This window comes from Botryllus schlosseri, chromosome 2 (assembly GCF_051294905.1).
Source record: "Botryllus schlosseri isolate E-star chromosome 2, Bs_hap1, whole genome shotgun sequence".
Taxonomy (NCBI): Eukaryota; Metazoa; Chordata; class Ascidiacea; order Stolidobranchia; family Styelidae; genus Botryllus; species Botryllus schlosseri.
The window spans coordinates 13,164,739-13,184,793 of record NC_137237.1 but is presented as its reverse complement, the minus strand read 5'-3'; the positions used below and the strand labels follow the sequence as shown (position 1 = coordinate 13,184,793).

Below are 20,055 nucleotides of genomic sequence, written 5' to 3'. Positions count from 1 at the left end.
ATCAACATTTCATGTTTACAGGCCTAGTGCTTTGACATTTTTAAAGATTACGGAATAGTTTGCCCAAATTGATATTTGTAACATTTTCCATGATTCGACGGTGTCGGTGCATGTAATGACAGGCTAGAAATCCTATCCCCGTATCAGTCAAGTGTTATTAAGCTCACAGATGACCTGTTCGGTGCCGTCAATTAACTCAAACGATGATAATTACAGCATCACAGAATTTTGAGCCTGCATAAATGGGTGGAACGTACGCTGGCGAGGAGTCACGAAAATGGAACCTTTATAGATTCACACCTGCATCGTATTTCTAAATTTTATCTGCAGTAATCCCACGATGAGATCAAAGTTGACCACGACCCACGACTCCTAATTCTAGGAAGCATTCTTGAGAGAAATAAACGCTAGTAGTTTCTATAAAAATATGTAGAAGGCAAGATCAGCGAATAGCCGTCTTCAGAATAGCATTCACCATCATGACGTCATACGAACAGATTATAGAGTTGCCCTCGGAAACCAACAATACCTTGGTTTAATATTAACACTGGACTGGGCAAAATCGAGTACCTGAGTGATTCGATTCTGAATCACGCAATATCCTTCGAGTCGAGTCGAGTTATAGAGTATCACTCATTATGATGTCATAACAGAGTGTAATACGTTAATGTTCGAATAAGTACCGTTAATGCCACCGCAAAGAATATTATACCTGTTATCCATCTCGTAAAGGATACTTTGGTATTCTTTCGACGATAGCGATTTCATTCCACTTGGTGACAATGTTGTGGGATCATTATTACTTCGGAAATGTGCTACGTCCAGTAACCTTCGTAGCTTTGTACTATATGTTTCGTATGCTACGATACCGCCAAGCAAGGTTTCAGGGCTTCAACGGTGAAAATTAGTATCGAAACGATAATTCTCGTTGATAAATTAACTTTCAGCGGTGAGAAGCGTATAATTTCAGTACTCGAAAAAATCTTCTTTCACTACTCGACACGAATCATTAAAATTAATACTCGAATCATTGTGCCCAGCCCTAATTAACACCCAGTCATTTCGCAGCAGTTGGCCTTACAATGTTGCTACCGTCATCTGTATGGAAAAGCTGTCCACAAACGAAACTGTCAATCAAACCTAATCAACACATTGTCAAGAATTCCAGATGTGCTGACTGTTGATATTATTCCAGCAGACACAATTCAAACCGAGGTCCTGCGACGCTCGCCACAATCCCTACTGATGTAGCATTCAATACCACTGCCGATCAGACATCTTGACAATAACATATTATAACTATTCAATTCCTCAGTGCCAAGAGTCAACATAAGTACGGTGGAGCACGGCACCTTTCAATATTTGCACAACGGGCGTTGACGGGAAGAATCTTCGATTACAGAAATCATTACTGTTCGTTCATAGATCAGAATTATCACTTCATCTACAACTTTCTTATCAATAAAGTACCAAGAATGGAATAGTCTGAGCTGTGTGATGTCTTCGAATTTCATATAGACATAGCCGTTTTATGCGGGTCTTCGCATAAATATCGTCCCGATCAAATAATGACTAATATGGTTTTGTTGCCCATTTATACCCGGAAAGTCTTTCATCATATATGAATTATCAGTGTAATCTATGAATGCAAAAGGAGACACGAACGGTAAGAAATGCAGACAACTGCGCGCAGAACGCTTCATTTGATTTTCCACTTTGATACCACGAAATACATTTATAAAGGCATGACCCTGTGAATGACTTTGTATGAAAGCAGTTTTTGCTTGAAAATAATCGAAATTTATTAACTTACTGGAAAAACTTGAATAGTATATTCATAATGAAACGAGCACGAATATTTTCGGCTGACACTCGTCAGGGGTAATTGTCAGTGAAAAGAGTAGAGGGGTGATGAAGACGAACAATAGAGTAGTAGACAATAACTCACGGAGTCCATTGGTAAAAGCAGCGTGAATTGAATATGTGCGGTGTACATTTAACAATGCATTGTGCTAAAAGCTAAAATGAGATCTAACCTTATTATTTGAGCGGGTAAGACTTTATCAAAGATAATTCGGTCATCAATTTTAACATTAGATGTCACACCGCAATTCATTGCATGTCGACTTCAATTTTCAATCGACTTTCAATTTCAACTTTTAGACTACCGTAGGACTATACAGGGGACTGTAGCCTACTCAATGGAAAAGTGCTCTGGCCCCTATAGAACGGCGATGAGAATAATGTGGTACACTGTCATGAATGTATAGATAGCAAGTGTTGTCGCAAGTTCGCTGTTGAAAAAATATAGTCATCGATGATACTATACCAACATACATTCTTAGCGAAGCGTCGACGAAGAACAACTACCATATGATCAGGACTGAATACAAGAAAACGCATTGCTCTATCAAGTATGCCGGACCCCAATTGTGGAACAGCATCTCGCCGACTATCCGACAGTCGTCGAGCATGTCCGCATTCAAGTCGAAATACAAGCAATTTCTTCTAAATCAATACTATAGTCAGTGTTCAGGATTACTGGACCACGACCTAATATCGACCTCGCCCTCCGCCACATGCCACCTCATTTTGTCGCTTGCGTCTTACATTCTCTGCATTACTTTTCATTCAGTGTGCATGCCTCTTATTTACTTCGCCTAGGCTAAGGTGGGTGTCTGATCTTGAAGGCTATACTCCAAGTTGTTTCGACACCTTCCTATCTTTTCACTGTATCGCAGTCTTGTGATGTTTTGAAACGATGAAAATATTAATAAACCTGATTGATTGATTGCCTACACGAAAACAGAACCAAACTCAGAATTATATCGCGATATTAAATTCTAGGTGCCTATACGTGCATACCTTCCCACGTGCGTAAATAATTTTGATTAAAAGGTTGTACGCGATTTATACCGCGCGGTATAAGCCTGAGGTAGGTGATGGTTCCGTGTGACATGGGTGTACTTGTACGTATACATTAGGGTTGCCATACGTCCGGAATTTCCCGGACATGTCCGGAATTTCACCGTTCAAACTGCGTCCGGGAGGAATTTCTAAAATATGCCTAAATGTCCGGAATTTTGAAGGTTTGAAATGGGCTCCAAATGTTTTCGTAAATCAACAGAAAAGTTATTATATTTGGGGAGATTATGCCATTTGAAATTTTTCTTCGCGCACCGCGCGATTTAGCGTCACATTCAGTGGTTTTAATATGTGAACCATCACCCGCAAAAAACCTGCATTCAAAAATTATTAAGAATAAGTATCATTTACTAAAATAAGTCTTATTGTAATCGCAATTATGAGAGAACGGTATGTTACTGGATTCTGTTAAGGTCTTTTATATGCTTTAGTCAAAGATATTGACCCTAAACCTGGGGGTCGTTTGTCTTTATTCTGGGGTTCGCGAAGATGTTAAACGTAGCCTAATCAGCTTCCAAAATAGACCGTGAGTAAGTCTGGGCAAAGGTGCTGACCGTTTTTCAGTAATCAGCTCATCAAATTTTGAGCTGCGCCACATAAAAGCATTTTCAAATTATAGAAATGGAGTCGCGACCATAAGAGGTTGAAACCACCGTATGAGCAACCTGCTGGGGCGGACCGGCATTTCGGCTCATGGAAAGTCTTATCAGTGTGTGACTTTACGATGTTTAATTGACCTACGTTACCTGCATCTTCGAAGTCATCATCCTCCACCAGCTCAACCACTAACTATTGTCATGTGGGCGGAAAAAGGATCAAAATTTTATAGTAATACATGGAAGACGCAATATTATAGACTGATTTCATTCACAAAACTTAACGACCAGATGCATATAAACACAAGATGTATTGCATATAGTAAGGCCCCAGAAGTTGCATCGATTACCCTACGGCGAGCTAAAGATCAGTGTTTATTTGGTCGGGAGTGGGCTGAAAAATGTTGTTTCGATCCTGGTTACAACACACAACCGCATAAATGCACCGACCTAACATTATAACGGCTCTTGACCCGGATCGTGACCACCAATGGTCGGTAGGCAAAGCTTTGCCAGTGTGACGTCATATTGAAAGACAATGCATCATACCTCATTTTAAAATCCTTTAGCTGGCGCTAAAGAGTGTCCGGAATTTGCTCCGCAAAAATATGGTAACCCTAGTATACATTCACACCCGTATATCAGGGGTGGTACACTGGTAAAAGTAAATACTCTTTTCGCTAAGAGTGTAGTATAGGCAGAGCTTTATCTGAGTATTAAAGTAGGTTTTGAGCCTACTGGCATACACTTTAAATTTTGTAAATTAGAAAGTAATATTTAGAGGTATGTTTGCATCATCTTTTTGTGTAGGATTGTCGTAACAATCACAATAAATGAATTTATTTTTGAAAATTGCATCTATTTGTAGTGCAATTAGTGATTTTACGTAAATCGCTAAGATTTAATTTGCAATTTCAGAAGCAGAAACGAAATTTATGACGTTACTTATACGTCTACGTAAGTACCAGCGCGAACTACTTTGACCACCTCTGAGTACAAGTTTACAAGTTATGGTGTAACTATATAGTGTCCTATAATGGTGTGGAGTGTGGACAACTGGACAGTGGACACAAGTAAATCTCAAGGCTCAGTGAAATTGCTGTACGTCACACTTTCCATTTGGCTAAAGGCAATTTGACGGTCATTTTTCACCGGCTTGCCGAGCGTGAAATTCGATCAAACAGGTATTAATCGAAAGCTACCGCGGTACTTATTGCGAAAATATAATTTTAATCTGTTCGTGGCCCTGGAACCCCCCAAAATTAGCCTCGAATGTAGCATTGTAACGGAGTTTGGTATTGTGACGCAACCATGCCGTCTGGGAGCAGGTGAGGAGCAGCGCAAACCGCAAGCGTATTGGACATTGTTGCGCAACCGATTGAGTATTCACACTATAGAATGTAAACAATGGAATGGCAACGACCGATTTTGCAGCTTCGTTCCGCATCGCTGAGGCTGTATCCAGAAATGTTTATATTCTGTAATTCACACTCTTACGATTACCCCTGACGAGTGTCAGCCGAAAATATTCGGGTTCATTTAATATGAATATACTATTCAACTCTTACTCTCGTGCGCACTTGCTCCTGAGCTGCTCAGACGGCATGGTTGCGTCACAGTACCGAGCAACTAGAAAATGTTTAGCTTTTCCGAATTAGATTAGAATTAGATTACTGGCATTTCGATCTAATTTTATGAAATTAGGCAAGTAGAAAATTTTCAGCTTTTCCAAATTAGATAAGAATTGAATTACTGGCATTTCGCTCTAATTTAGTGAAATTAGACAACTAGAATTATCTAGTTTTCCAAGTCTGGTGGAGTAATGGTGACGCGTCTGACTTCTTGATCGGTAGGTCGTGGGTTCAATCCCCCGCCAGGTCAGACCAAATAGTCGAGAACTGGTATCCATGGCTATCCTGTTAGGCACTGAGGATCCACGGATAGCATGGAGGAGAAAATACGGTGGTGCAGACTAGATGACCTTGCTTAAAGCTTGTATCGCATCTCCATCGGCAAAGCATCTCGATGGTGTAGGCGAAAATATATCTGATTTCTCACTCTAATCGGGATTTTTTTTAAAAAATCTGATTTTCATACGACTTTAGGATTAGGACTTTAGAATCAGGCACGATGTCGAAATACAAGAAATTTATTCTGAATGTTTAGTCAGCCCTCAAGATCACCGGATTAAGACCTGACAAATCGATCTCGCTTTCTGTCATAAATATTAAGTCAGCCTTCAGCATTACCGGACCATGACCTAACATCGATCTCGCCTTCCGCCACATGCCACATCATTTTGTCGCTTGCCTTTTATATCCTCTGCTTTACTTTTCATTCAGTATGCATGCCTCTTCTTTACTTCGCCTATACCAGTGGTTTCTCAACCTGGGGGCGCGGCAGTCTCTCAGGGGGGGGGGGGGGCGAGAAATTGACAGAGTCTATACAAATTGTGATGAAACATGTGTGTTCAAAACTATTCTGAGAATGCGATTGTTGAAGATGAAACTTATTTCGTATTCAAGAAAGCTTACCAGCCAAATACAAACTTCAGCTGTCGCGCTCAACAGAGTATAGGCTGATTTCAACTTCATTTGCGCAAATTTTTGATATTCTTGGAAGATTTAGAGCAATTCTCACGTGTAAGTCATTCATTACTTCATAGCTTTGGCAGTAGCCCAATGCTCGGTGCGTTGAGTAGCTGTCGTTAATAGCTGGCGATCGAACTACATGGCCGAAACAGGCACAGGCAACATACGGCTCGCGACTGGATTTTGTCTGGCCCGTGGACGGTTTCCCGTCTTACATGATAATTTGGCCGATGGCCCAGTCTGCCAAAATTCCCCACTACTTGCTTAAACGTCAAATTTCATGGCCACCTTTCTCTGGACGAGGGTCAAATTATGTGGTAGAAGACCAGACACTCCGCGGGCCACTTAAAATCCATTTGCGGGCCGGATCCGGCCCGCGGGTCGTACGCTGCCCGCCCCTGTGCTAGATCAATCAATCAATCAATCAATCAGGTTTATTAATATTTTCATCGTTTCAAAACATCACAAGACTGCGATACAATGAAAAGATAGGAAGGTGTCGAAACAACTTGGAGTAGCCTTTAACATCAGACACCCACCTTAGCCTAGGACAATGATATATATTATATATACAATGATTGGAAACTCCAGTAAGATCTGCGTTTGAGCGCGTCGCGAGTCATGCTTCACCAGAGTTATGGTTAAGATGTAAACAAAAGGTTCGTCGGCAATCTTTCTTTGGGAACTAGCGTTACCGTAGTGGAAAGTTTCTATCATGGCCTCTGTTGAAGGTGAAATGTGTGCGTACTGTGCAGGTTTTGGCCACTACTGCGCAAGAGGGACCCACAATAGGTAGAAAGTTCATGCCACTGTCAATTTCGGGTTTGATAGACTTGTTCACAGCCAATGATATATAAATGATTGTTCACAGCGTATGCTTTGCATAGTCATTTATAATGTCCTCCAGTTTGTCAACTCTTACAGTCGTAGTTGACTTGCAAGATGGTGACTTCGAATAAGTGGACGGAATAGAGACAGTCCAACATTCCCCTTCACTCAACAAATTTCCAGACTTACACATCACCATCTATTCCTTCAACAGTCAAGGTGATCATGGGAGAAGATGATCAAATCCGAGCGTCATAACAATGTCTCATCGTATGGGTATTAGAGAAGCAGGATGTTGAACACCTTAAATCTCACCTCTTCATGGACTCTTAAGTGACCTGATACTAGTTGTGACTAAATTTCAATGATGATACCAACAACATAATATCATTGAGAATTGTATGCTGGGTGTAGATATTTCATTTACTATAACACTTAAAAACTGCATAGCACATTACTAACGTACTGGAAAACATCTTTTGTTACTATGTCAGAATTTGTGGTTATCAAAATTCAGAATAACAAGAACCAAAATCTTCGTCAACGGAAAGCATGCAATTATATCAAGTCCAGACATGGGGTGATTACTTCATGAATGTAATCGATTGCGATTACGATTACTTCTTAATGACGCGATTACGATTACGATTACAGCAAAATCAGGAAGTAGTCGATTACGATTACGATTACATTGGAAAAGTAATCACGATTACTCACGATTACATCTATTTTGCATCTTAGAAGCTATGCTGGAAGACAATATATGGATTGCGCCGAAAAGGCCTAATAAGATAACAAACTCATTTTAAAAAAGATGCGTCATTTGTTTGTTACGTCATAATGTACCCATTGCCCATTTTTATAGAGGTCAATTTATCGCGCCCAACGATTTGCGTTCTTGTCAGGGCCATAACTGCCGCACCCCAAATTTCCCAATAGGGTGGAGAGCTAGATCGAAGGGAACTCAAAAAGTATTTCGTAAACAAACCTAAGTTATAGAGTATTTTCGAGAGATCTAATTAACTTGAAAATCCTGTCTAGATCAGTGATTCCCAACCGCGGCTCCCAGCTAGCCTACTTGCGACTCCCATTGACGTTGGAAAATCCAACAAAAGTAATAAAAAAATCAATCTATAACAAACAAAAATGATATTCAAAAATTATACTTGCTTGGCTTGGAATCTGGAGTTTATAAATAAGGGTGGAGACCAATTCCTTGGCTGTCGAGTAGCGATTCTCTACTCAGCAACGATTTCGTTATTCAACTCACGTCAAAAAGTATCCTCACACTCAAATGCGTTTGGATCGGCACTCAAATCTAAGTCTGCTCAGTTACAGATTTAATTAAGTACAGGTTGTGTTACAACACGTTTTACAACGCTCTATGACCATCATTTGACTTAATTGTTCAGTTCAACGGCCACATTGACGGAATGAATGCTTTTTGCCCATGATGAAATTGTTTTCAAGTCCTATTGTAGTTAATGAGGCCACTGACCTTATAGTAATTTAGAACTTGAGTTGCTAGACATGCAGTCAGATAGAAGACATGACAATTAGTTCGTGCGTCTAATGAAAGTTTTTCTTTTAGTCTGCTGCGTTTGAGCCACTGCAATATCTTTTGATGATATAACAAACCGAAGGTCACGAGTTAACAACATACACTAAAGTAATTATGACAAGATACCAGCGATTATAATTATGAAATACGTGCCTGCCACTCTGCAGGTAGGTGTAGTTGTGTGGCGAGATAGCGTAGCGGTATATAATCCACGGCTGCAACACCGATGGGTTGATGGTTCGAGTCCGACGGAGGTCGACTTCAGAAATCCTACCAAAGTGTTGGAGGTTTATCTATGCTCATCCTCGCCGCCTTATCCGCGTAAGCGGTGTCTTACAAAAAGCCTTGAAGTGGGCCGTGCTACAAGTCGGCAGATACGGAATCAAAAATGTAGAAAATCGGCCTGGTCTAAATGACAAACACCATGATTACGTCAGACGAACAACCTCTACAGGTAAATCTGACCATCGGGGGCTGAGAGGGGATAAAAAATTAATGCAATTACTAATATTATTGACGAAATTCAACTTGAGATTACCACCAACGTCTGGACTGGGGGACGAATTGCTATTTTGGTCCTGCTTCCAGCTACAACCAACGCTAACATGATATATAAGCGGCAGGTCCCAACGTTGAGAAAATAATTGTGAAATAACGATTGGCACCCGTTTCAAGTAGAGTCATATGAGAATATGACGAAGCGAACATAAAATTCTGGCTTCAACTTAATACAGATATTGTACTGCAAGCTGCAGTTACGAGAAACGGCCAAAACGGCTCGGTTATGATATATATATATCACCAGCAGCTGTTGATTTTTACTGCTTTGTTATGGAAACCGCAATTTGACTAGTACAAAATTTCAAATCTTTGTCCGGTGTACGTACGTACTAGATAGGCCTACTGCTCGCCAAGCAGCAACGGTTAAACTGCGTTTAAACAAGCATAACCAGACATCAACACATAAGTTACTATTTTAAACTAGGCAGAGCGGAGACAAATTATACTGTTGCGAGGTAGTGCATGGCGTGTGGAACGTGTTGATGACCTGATTCACAGCACGGCGGGTGTTCTTGCAATCACGCTAATGTACGACGTACGTACATCGAATATCTATTTACTGTGGATACTTCTCACGCAATGACGCGCCAAGCTAATAGGCTGCTTCTGACGTAATAATGAGCAGTGGCGTTTGAAAATCAGACGTTTGTGCTACCACGAACCTGGTATAATATCTCTTCCTTTTTCACGAATGTTCATATGTCATAGTCCTTGTACAAATAAAAAGTAATCGTTCTTTCACAGAGTAATCGATTAGATATGGGAAGTAGTCGATTACGATTACGATTACTTCGGAATTTTTTCGAATGTAATCGATTGCGATTACGATTACTTGAAAATGCTGTAATCGTCGTAATCGATTACGATTACTAATCGCGATTACCCCATGTCTGATCAAGTCAATATGTAGCAAGAGCAATATGAGCCATTCGAATAATGTACTATGTGCATTGTGCATCTATTTTTGTTGCAATTTATGAAACTGTACTGTGATATAATGACCAATCGGATAACTGTGCATAATAGTTGATAACGTCAATGTTTCTTGTCACTTGACAAAAATATATATTCTGAAATGGTATTTCTTTAAGCGTTCCTGTTCTCTCTTAATGACAATACCGACACTGCAGTTGGATGGTAGAGAATATATTTATATGGCGGGGAGCAATGGTGTGCACTGCAGACTGCACTGTGCATTGAAGCATCATGTACCATGCCATTCGAACCCGTAGTATGTTTCACGCCTCTTTAGAACTCAAATACTCTTCAAAAACTGCCATATCGCAGGTACGGCCAGATTTCCTGATCAGGCAAAAAATGATTTCAATAGCGGATCCAGACTCAATCACTTGGTGATAATGAGGTTTGCTCGGTGGATTGGCAAAAATGTTTGTATCAAATTTATTATTGCTGTTGTTTTCTTATCGCCTTATAAGTTTCCCTGCTCACAAGTTTCGTTGCTTTGGGCGTTGCCGTTTCTGTGGCATAAAAATATCTCCAATTTTGCAGTGGCGTCAGGAAATCTTTTTCCATCTCGTGTACAGGTGAAGCAATAATAATTTTTAATGCAATATGACTTAAAATGGAAGTTGCAGCTGGATTTGGTTGTCGTATTCACAAGGCAAACAAAATGATCCACATATCGCATTGAAGCTCCCATCTCCTCGCCTCTCGCACTCGGATAATATGCATTGTATAGTCTTTCATCATTCGATCCAACGAGTATCAATCCAATCCGGCACGAATGGGCAAAGTGGGCATTGGTAGAGGTTTTAGCCCACCCCGGTGTTAAACATTTACCTCGACATACTGATGCAACCAGCTGATGAGAGGAGCACAACATATCGCACCAGGTCGATGTGAACGATACCAATCATAGAGTGATTATGTCCTCAATTTAATTCTAATGCTTGGTCTTGCCGATGCAATATAGTTCGGAACAATGCCGATTCTCATCATTGATGTGAATTCAACGTTCTTAGTTGGGAAAAAGTTATATACATTAGCATTTCAGCAACCAGTAAACCTACAATGATAGTTCTCGGTTAGTTCTGATTTTATATTATGCGGGTTCTATCGCTACATTCATACTATAAAAACGTACTTGGGTTGATTACCAACCTTTCTCTTTTAATAGATCAGGCGACGTAAATGATGCCAGAAAATTTTCAAATCCTCTTTTAACAATCCTTCCAGGTTCTGCACATCTATGTTGACGCTCAACCACAGTCTCTATTAGTTTTTTAGACTGTCCCGTACATTTATGTATTCTATCGATGCCTAAATGCCTAGCAGCTAGTCGCTACTTTGATAAATGTGCATCATTAAAAGTTATGTTACATCTTAGTATGCAGTACTGCCTCACTATGCTCACGAAACCAACTAAAACTAAATCAATTGGGGCAAATCCGTGAAATATTATGCCAGGAAGGTCGATTGCAGCACTCCGCCACTGTCGACATAACGCAATTCCGTACCTCCGCTCAAGCATATCCTGCGACGGAGTGATTTCGCCGCGAATCTATGTTATAGCGTTAAGGGTCGTGGCAGTTTCCAATCATTGTATAATCATAGTGTCCTATATGGTGTCGACACAAGCAAATCTCACGCCTCAGTGAAATTGTATCACGTCACAATTTCCATTTGGCTACAGGCAATTTGACGGTCATTTTTGACCGGCTTGCCGAGCATTAAATTTGGTAAAACGGGTATCAATCGAAAGCTGACTCTGCACTGATGACGAAAATATAAATTTTATTCCGCTTGCGGCCCTGGAACCCCCACAGTCAGCCTCGAATTTTTCATTGTTATGGAGATTGTCATTGGGACGCAACAATGCTTTTTGGACCTTTTTCTCTTGAGCTACACTCTCGTTTCGCCAGACAGCATTGTTGCGTCATGACCTTCTCTCTCGTTTCGCCAGACAGTATTGTTGCGTCCCAATGCCAATCTCCATAACAATGAAAATTCGAGGCTGATTGTGGGAGTTCCAGGGCCACGAGCGGAATAAAATTTATATTTTCGTAATCAGTGCAGAGTCAGCTTTCGATTGATACCCGTTTTATCAAATTTAATGCTCGGCAGGCCGGTCAAAAATGACCGTCAAATTGCCTGTAGCCAAATGGAAATTGTGACGTGATCCAATTTCATTGAGCCGTGAGATTTGCTTGTGTCGACACCATATAGGACACTATGGTATAATCATTGGTTTCATTGCATGATGATTGGTGATGCAAAAACTGTCCTCCTGTGCGGATCTCAAAATATGGTAATCCTATTGCTATACAATTCGAGGGTGGACTTTACGTATATATTTGACTACTTGGTCGAAATTTGCAATAGGTTTTTCATAATGATAACGTACTATAACGTAACCATGCGTGGCAGGATCAAGATTCTTTATCAGCCATTGATGTCGCCAGGGCGCGGTTGCCAGGCGACGATTTAGCGTCTATATACGGAGGATGTTTCTACATAGGCGAATCGCCATCAATAGGCAGAGCGCTCCTCCTTATACCTCTAAGGCTTTTGAATTTTAGTTATTTGACACCCTATTCGTAATTGGACGCCTCTTTGTTTAATGTAAAGCATTAAGAAACTAGCGTACATTTGCCCTTTATTGTAAAATGTGGCCCCTTGTTATATTTACACTCGCTTTAGCTATAAAGATTTTTTATATTGGTAATTTAGCAGTATTGCCCGCTTGATAACTTTGTGAAATTATGTCAACTAGTAATATTATGCGGGTAAAAGGCTTCAAAAGGGTTGTTGAGAAGCCATCTGATTTGAGTTGCATTACAACGACTTATTACAGAATAGAGTGGGAAAGGCAAGCAATGAAAACTGAAAACTATAGGTTAATGTTAGAGAAAGGTCAATTGAGATGTGTAACCTAAACGCATTCGTCAAAATATTGGGGAAAAAGTCCCCTACAATATTGTTTCTCAGATTATGGTAGGTGGAAGAGATATATAATTGAGCTGTTATGGTAGTAAACTCTCAAGGTTATTCAGCTGAGACAAGCATTTTTACCACCTTGCCTACACATAGTAACGTATGGAGTATATTTCAAATCTTTACACAACAATAAAACATAACTTTCAACTGTCCAAATTCTTTAGTCAGTTCTTATGAAGTCCGCCTATGGATATTTCGGTGCACCGTTATTGTTCAAAGAAGCCGGTATTTGCGATGACGATGAGCAGAGCATTCATACTTTAGTATGTGAAAAGCAGGAATAGGAAGTTCATCCCTTTCTAATTCTGTACAGGGCTACCTCACTAAGATTGAGCAGTAAGTAAGCCTACACTATAACACATGTTTACATTGGTTGTCATTTTGTTAATTAGTGAAACAGGTACTAAAATTTGTAAAATTGTGGGTATGGCGAAATTGGTCCAAGCACCGACAAAGTTTACGCCGCCCGAATGGCACACATCTAACTTCATCAAGTATAATAATGCTGAAGAACAAAGGCTACGGTCCGAGCGGCTTACCGACGAAAGCAAACGATTGATCGAAGAGGTTGAAAAAACAACTAGAAGGAGTCAGAGAGACGTTAACAAGAAGATTGGTATGAATGTTTTGTCATTAGAATAGGGATATCTCCATGTCTTACCTGAACATTATAATTATTGTCTAGTAATTCAAACGAAAGGAAAATAGATCTCATCTGATGTTTAAGAGGTCATTTCGACAGCTCGCCTTTCTACTTTTACTGACAGTATTCATTATAATCGAATCATTTTAATACTAATGTAAAAGATTAGTGCTATAAAAGGGGAATATTTCATTCAAATTGTATGTACTGTGAAAATATTGTCATGCTCTGTTCTGTTCCATTTATCAGTAATAAATTCAATGCCACGTGATAACATTACTCTAAATGACTGAGAACCATACTCTTCACACTTAAAATATTACCAAACAACTCATTTTGATTGCATTACTGGTCTATGAATTTGAGATCTGAAGCAACTCGGTCTAGGAACTCATTGATTGTAAACCGGTATGAATACTTGAATCAGGGTAAAACATAAAGTCGCAATCAATTGATCAATGAGGACATAACGTAAATTCTTTCCAGAGAAAGGTGAAGAATAACGCTGCTATACACATTTCATCATTAGACTTACAATTCGTTTACCTATGTTGCGATCTTGAACAGATCAAAGACTGGAAGACATCACCTTTTGGAAGTCAGAGCTCGAAATCAAACTGTCAGAAATCACTGAAGAAATCGACACACTTCTCGAATACAAATCAAGATTAGAAAACGCATTGCAAGCATGCGACGAACCCCTTGCAATTTCTCAAGCATGTCTCATAAACAGGTCTTTGTATGATATATTCAAAGGATTTGCAGTGGGGCAGAGTTGAAATACCCAGGAATAGTAATAGAACCAATAGCCTACGCTAAGTCTCATGCCAATAGTACTTGAAGGTACAGTCTTATAGGTTACAACGTATTGTGTAGCAATCAGTCATCTCCGTAATACTTGTATTATGTGCAGTAATACATTTTATTGTGCAAACTAATTGGCAAGTGATAGATATCGCTAAATGTAAATAGCTTGAAGATGAATCTATTCATGAATGTTCCATAGATCTCTAACTAGTTATGGTGGTGCATCATTGCTGTTCTCACAGTATCAACTGCAACACTTTAGTTGATACCTCATCAGCTGTGTGTCATATGAAAACTGCGCAAACTGTTTTGACTCAAGTTGAAATTTTGAACCATCCAATGCCAGTAATAAGTAACCTAACCATGAAATCTTTCCGAAATAGATATGGATTAATATAATTATTGTAGTTGATATTGAAATGTGCAATAAATCTACTACAGATATTACTCAAGTTTGCTTGCTTAATTAGGCTGCTCATAGATATTAATTCTACAAGCATTTTGCGTTTCACATCCACTTTTGACGTTTGTTGGTACTTTTCAGAGAGGCGAGAGTTTCCATTGATCTCGTTCATGATTTGGTCGAAAAGCAGCTCATCAAAGAAGTTGAGGTTATTCAAGGAGTTCAAGCACTTTTGAAACGAACGCTTGAACAAACTGTCGAGCAAATTCGGTGAGTAGATTCCTAATTTAGGTCTATTGTGACAACTTGGGGACGTTATAAGAAAGGAATTAAGGTACTCCATTCAAATTGAAGTACAAGTAGTGCAGTTTGCATAAGTAGAATCTGTAATTTACCATGCGGTTTCAAAATACTTCAACTACACAAAGATGATAATAACTCAGTATGCAGATTGAAATTTAGTCCCAAAAGAAGTGTCCTGATTAATTTTTGATGAAAAACATTTCAAAATCGGAAATTCTATACTTCCAGTAATAGCAAGATAGTTGAGTGCGAAAATGTTATCCATGTTTATGGAGTTCTAGTAATGAGGTCATCCCTGTAATGATCATATCTTTCACTCAAATGTTACAAATCACATTGTAAATCAGTGCAATTTTGGCAAGTAGTCTGTTGAGAATGAGAAACAATACTTAATGCATTAAGTAACATGTAAAAATATTCCATAAGTCCTAACAATGTGTGCATGTCAATTTGGTGTTGCCACCATACTTTGCTATGAAGTGAATATGCCGTTGCAAACAATTTTATCCCGTGCAATCTGAATTTCCTTCTAGGCGAAACCGATCAGCAAAATACTACTTGGAGAAAGATCTGAAAGACAAAGCCCTTGCTAGAGACATCGACACTCTTTGTTCTGAATTGAATAATAACACAAGCGGAATTACGTTCAGAGCAAATGTTGTAACAGTGGACTCAAGGTATGGCATTTTTAGGACAATGTTTTCTCGATAGATAGTCAGGGAACTAGTCATTAGGGAACCAGGCACTGTTAGCCACGTTATTTTCGATTTTTACCTTGTAAAGTAGTTGTTTCTGATGCTTGCCCGGCATTGAGCATTCGACACAATGAAAAACAACAGTTGAGCATGTGAATTTAAAAGTCCAAAATGAATCCTATCCTTGACTCCAACCTAACCATAAATCTAACTCTAACTTTAACTTACATGCTCAAGTGTTGCATGCCTGAGTGTGGCATGCTATTGTGGCGCATGCTCCTATGTCCATGTCATGCTGGAACATTGTTAATTCATTAGCCTACGCCAAATTTACTTCACCTGAAATTCTTTTAGCAGCAACCATACATGCATGTCCTGTACACCTGTGCTTCCCTTCTATTTATTATCTATAAGCATTGTCTACTTATAGACCATGTTAGACGTGTGGTTAGATTTTTTGTTTTGACTCCATTCTTTCTTTTCACAATAGTAATAGGGTGATGTTTGGAAAAAATATCTCGCTTCGCAACAAAAACTCCCACTCCGGAAACGGTCATTGAAATTTCATTTATTCTCATGCCATAAGTAAAAAATTGGAAGTGAGTAAAATATGCAGTTACTTCCTTGTCATAAATCTTTCTTATTCTCAGAGTACTTCTACTTTTTTTGAGCACTCAAGTAGGTTTTGCATCCTTACTCCTTACTCAAGTGGTTCTGTTTTTAGGCTACCTTCACACTTCCTCCAAAAAAACTGGTTACTTTTTAAACTGGATATCGTTATTTTACGATAGTCATTGTGATGCACTTTGCAATTTCGGAAGTAGCCATGTCCGATCAACTGCTAAAAGTAAGCGATGTCTCGACCAAATCTACTTTTTTAAACTGGTTACTTGAGTACGTTTTAGTTATTCATTTTCTAAATTTGGGAAATCACTACTTCCAAGTACAACCTTATGGGGTTAATTCTACTGTACTTGAGTAACGACACTGATTATTTTGACCACATCCTTTTATACTCCCAATCAGCTCCGTGACACCACACGACTGGGCAACATTCAGCAATGCCAACATCAAGAAAGCAGACCGCGAAAAGAACAGCTCCATCGGCCTGCGTGCAATCATTGACGGCGTTCTGAAACAGACTGCCGATGATATGCAAACGCAATGCGTTGCCGTGAATGTAGCGTTCAAAGAGAGAGTGGATGAGGTGAAGGATGCCAAAAATAAATTGGAGCAGCATCTCGACAAGGTTTGTGCACGCGGGCTTATAATGAAACGGCGTTGCTAGTAGTGCGGTAGCTGAATTGCATACATATACTGCAAATATATACATTTGATACTGTCCTGCATACATACAGCCCATTGAATTCCTCATTGATTAAGAAGTTGAAAACCGTTGAGAGGATTGTTATTCGCAAAAGGATCTTGTCTATTTTGAGATTTTTTTTTCGAACAGCTGTTACACCACTGTGTAATGTGTGCACTGTGCATGTGCATAGTAGTTCATGTCCAAAGCGAATATGGCATAATTCAGTCGTTTGGCTGAGCTTTGATAAGATCAGAGGTGGTCAGTAACATTACTTCTACTTCTTCAAAGTACTCTTGTGGATTTTTCCTTCCACTGCTACTTGAAGTTTTATCGACAAATCTGCTTGCTTTTACACTTTGGATTTTGTAGAAGGTAGTATTGGGATAAGTTTGCATCACTTTTGTATGTGGTATCGTCATAAGAACCTGTGAGTTAGCAATCACAGTGATTGATGAATATATTTCCGAAGATTGTACCTATCTATAGCATCAATAGTCATTTTTCGTTCATCGCAAAGATGCAACTTGCAATTTTGAAATACGCCACCACCTAATAACTGCCAAAGTGTGTATGCGAACCCACATAAAAATATTTGTCTTGGAAGAGGCGCATACCTATATTCCATGGCAAATATTTGTATTTAAATAGGATTGAATCCAATGCTACCATAAGTCATTCAAACTCGGTAACCGATGGATTTTTCATCATCAAGGTGCAAGTTGAAATCAGTGATCAAGAGAAGAATATCATCGAATTACGAAGAGCTATTGAAGATAAAAATGGTCCCATGATGGTCTCACAAACACGTCTCGGCGAAAGAAAAGAAAGGCCGAACGTAGAGTTATGCCGTGACCCAGTTCAGTACCGACTGATTTACGAAGTAAGCAGCATGAGCTGACATTTATATTTATCTAAGCATAGAGTTTATTATGGTTCTTATGATGTTAATATTTACAATGTCACTAAGGTGGGTGTCTGATCTTAAAGGCTACTCCAATTTGTTTCGACACCTTCCTATCTTTTCATTGTATCGCAGTCTTGTGATGTTTTGAAATGATGAAAATATTAATAAAACTGACTGACTGACTAACCAAATTTTCAATATCAGGTGAATGAAATACAGACCAGTGTGAACCAGCTTGTCGCTTCTCTTGCTCAAGCCGAAACTGAACTCAAAGGATTGACGAGAAACCAGCTGTTGCTTGAAGAAGACATTGAAGTATGTTAATTTTATATTCACGCCAAACAATTTTCCAAACTTGATAAGTCATCTTTTCTCTAAAATTTGACTTTTCTGTGCATTAGTTGCCACATAGAATCAGTGGTGTGCATTTTAGTTCAGCTGAGGTTTCTTTCTACAACGGATGCTCTTTGTGTCACAAACCTACCCATTTGTCCGAGCTTGGGACTGGAACTGTGCTCGCCAGTAGCTGGGTTTTCGTGGGAGACCAATTTTCTAACTGCTGAGCTAGGGCGGCAGTTTTTGTAAACTTGATCATCGTGGCATGTTTATGACATGGAAATGACTACTGTATCCTCACTGCCGTAGATTATTCAAAATTTGTTTTTATAGATTGTAGCTTTTGATCTTTAAGGATTGGTAACATGTAACATGTAAGGTGATACAACATCAAATAACTCAATAAAGGTAGTTGATTTACTAAGCATGAATAAGCTGTGCTATGTATGCAGATATGGTCAAATTACAATGATTTCGTAACTGATCAAAATTGAGTTTTCTGGGGTGAAATATTGCAGTTTACTTCAGATCAGGGAAAGTCTTCTGCAACTGAAAAGACTCAAAATGAATTTGACTGATAGCACGGTGTTCGGTAACGAGTGGACACAGATGGAATTTGTCTTCATTTCCAATCAGCTAGACCCAACAAGCTATTGTAGTTTTCACTGACTTCCTGCAATGTGCTACCATGAACGAACAACTAAAACTAGCTAGCAATAACAGCTCGAAAATCTCTTGCCATCCCGTAGCAATGTTTTTAATTGCACAGGCTTCGCTTCCGACTAACATATGTTTTAATTTCAGGTTAAAGCAAACTCGTTATACATCGACGAAGTCCAATGCATGCAGATTCGTGAAGCAATTTCTATAAATTATTTTTAAGGAAGAATCCTATTACTGTCCGATCAATTTTTGCGATTCGCGTATGTAAATACTTATCGACCAACTGCTGCGTGTTATGTAGAGTTGTACCGATACTGCTTGTCATGCTAACACAATGGTTTTTGTGTCCTGCCTGTATATCGTCCATACATGTTAGTTTCACTGTCAATGTTTCTGAGACTGCGTATATATGTTGTAGCCATTCAGCATGGTTTTGCACCGCCTGATAGATCGTGATCACTGTTTAAAGTGCACTGGTCGAATAAAAAACATCAGTGAAATCAATCCTTCATCTAAATCAGTCAAGTGGGTAAGGTACATATACAGCAGGCCTAGTAATTTCATTCGCAACATACACAGAGGTCGTTATTAACGAAGTACTTCTACTTTTTCAGAGAACTCAAGTCGTTATGTTTTTAGACTACTTGAATTTAGCATTTTTCTAGGCAAAACTAGCTATCTTTACACTAAATTTCGACAAGTATAATGTACTTTTGGATGTTTTACCAGGTCAATCAGTAGGCCTACTTACCAGGTGTGAGAGTACTCAAGTTGTTTAGAGATCTGGACGAGGTAATCTATCACCGGCACGTTTTTAAAGCCATCATGCAGGGCTTGGCAGTTTTCATGGCAATCAAAATAGATGACAAAATCAAAGTAGTTCAGCTGCAAATATAGTGGTCAAAAACGTATCGCTTTTGGTAAGACATCAGTAGGTCTACTTGAAAAAAGTATTACTGACCGCCCCTTTTCA

The 20,055-nt window shown here is 39.3% G+C and overlaps 1 protein-coding gene across 1 annotated transcript; it reads left to right on the top strand.

Moving 5' to 3' along the window:
• The first annotated feature begins 13,371 nt into the window (after positions 1-13,371).
• LOC145433651 (tektin-1-like) lies at positions 13,372-19,586 on the top strand. The gene is made up of 8 exons (XM_080310805.1): positions 13,372-13,635; positions 14,230-14,395; positions 15,014-15,142; positions 15,709-15,852; positions 16,897-17,119; positions 17,892-18,059; positions 18,288-18,398; positions 19,224-19,586. Exons 1-8 carry the CDS (start codon positions 13,380-13,382, stop codon positions 19,299-19,301), a joined length of 1,275 nt encoding a protein of 424 aa, XP_080166931.1. The 5' UTR covers positions 13,372-13,379; the 3' UTR covers positions 19,302-19,586.
• Positions 19,587-20,055: the final 469 nt, after the last annotated feature.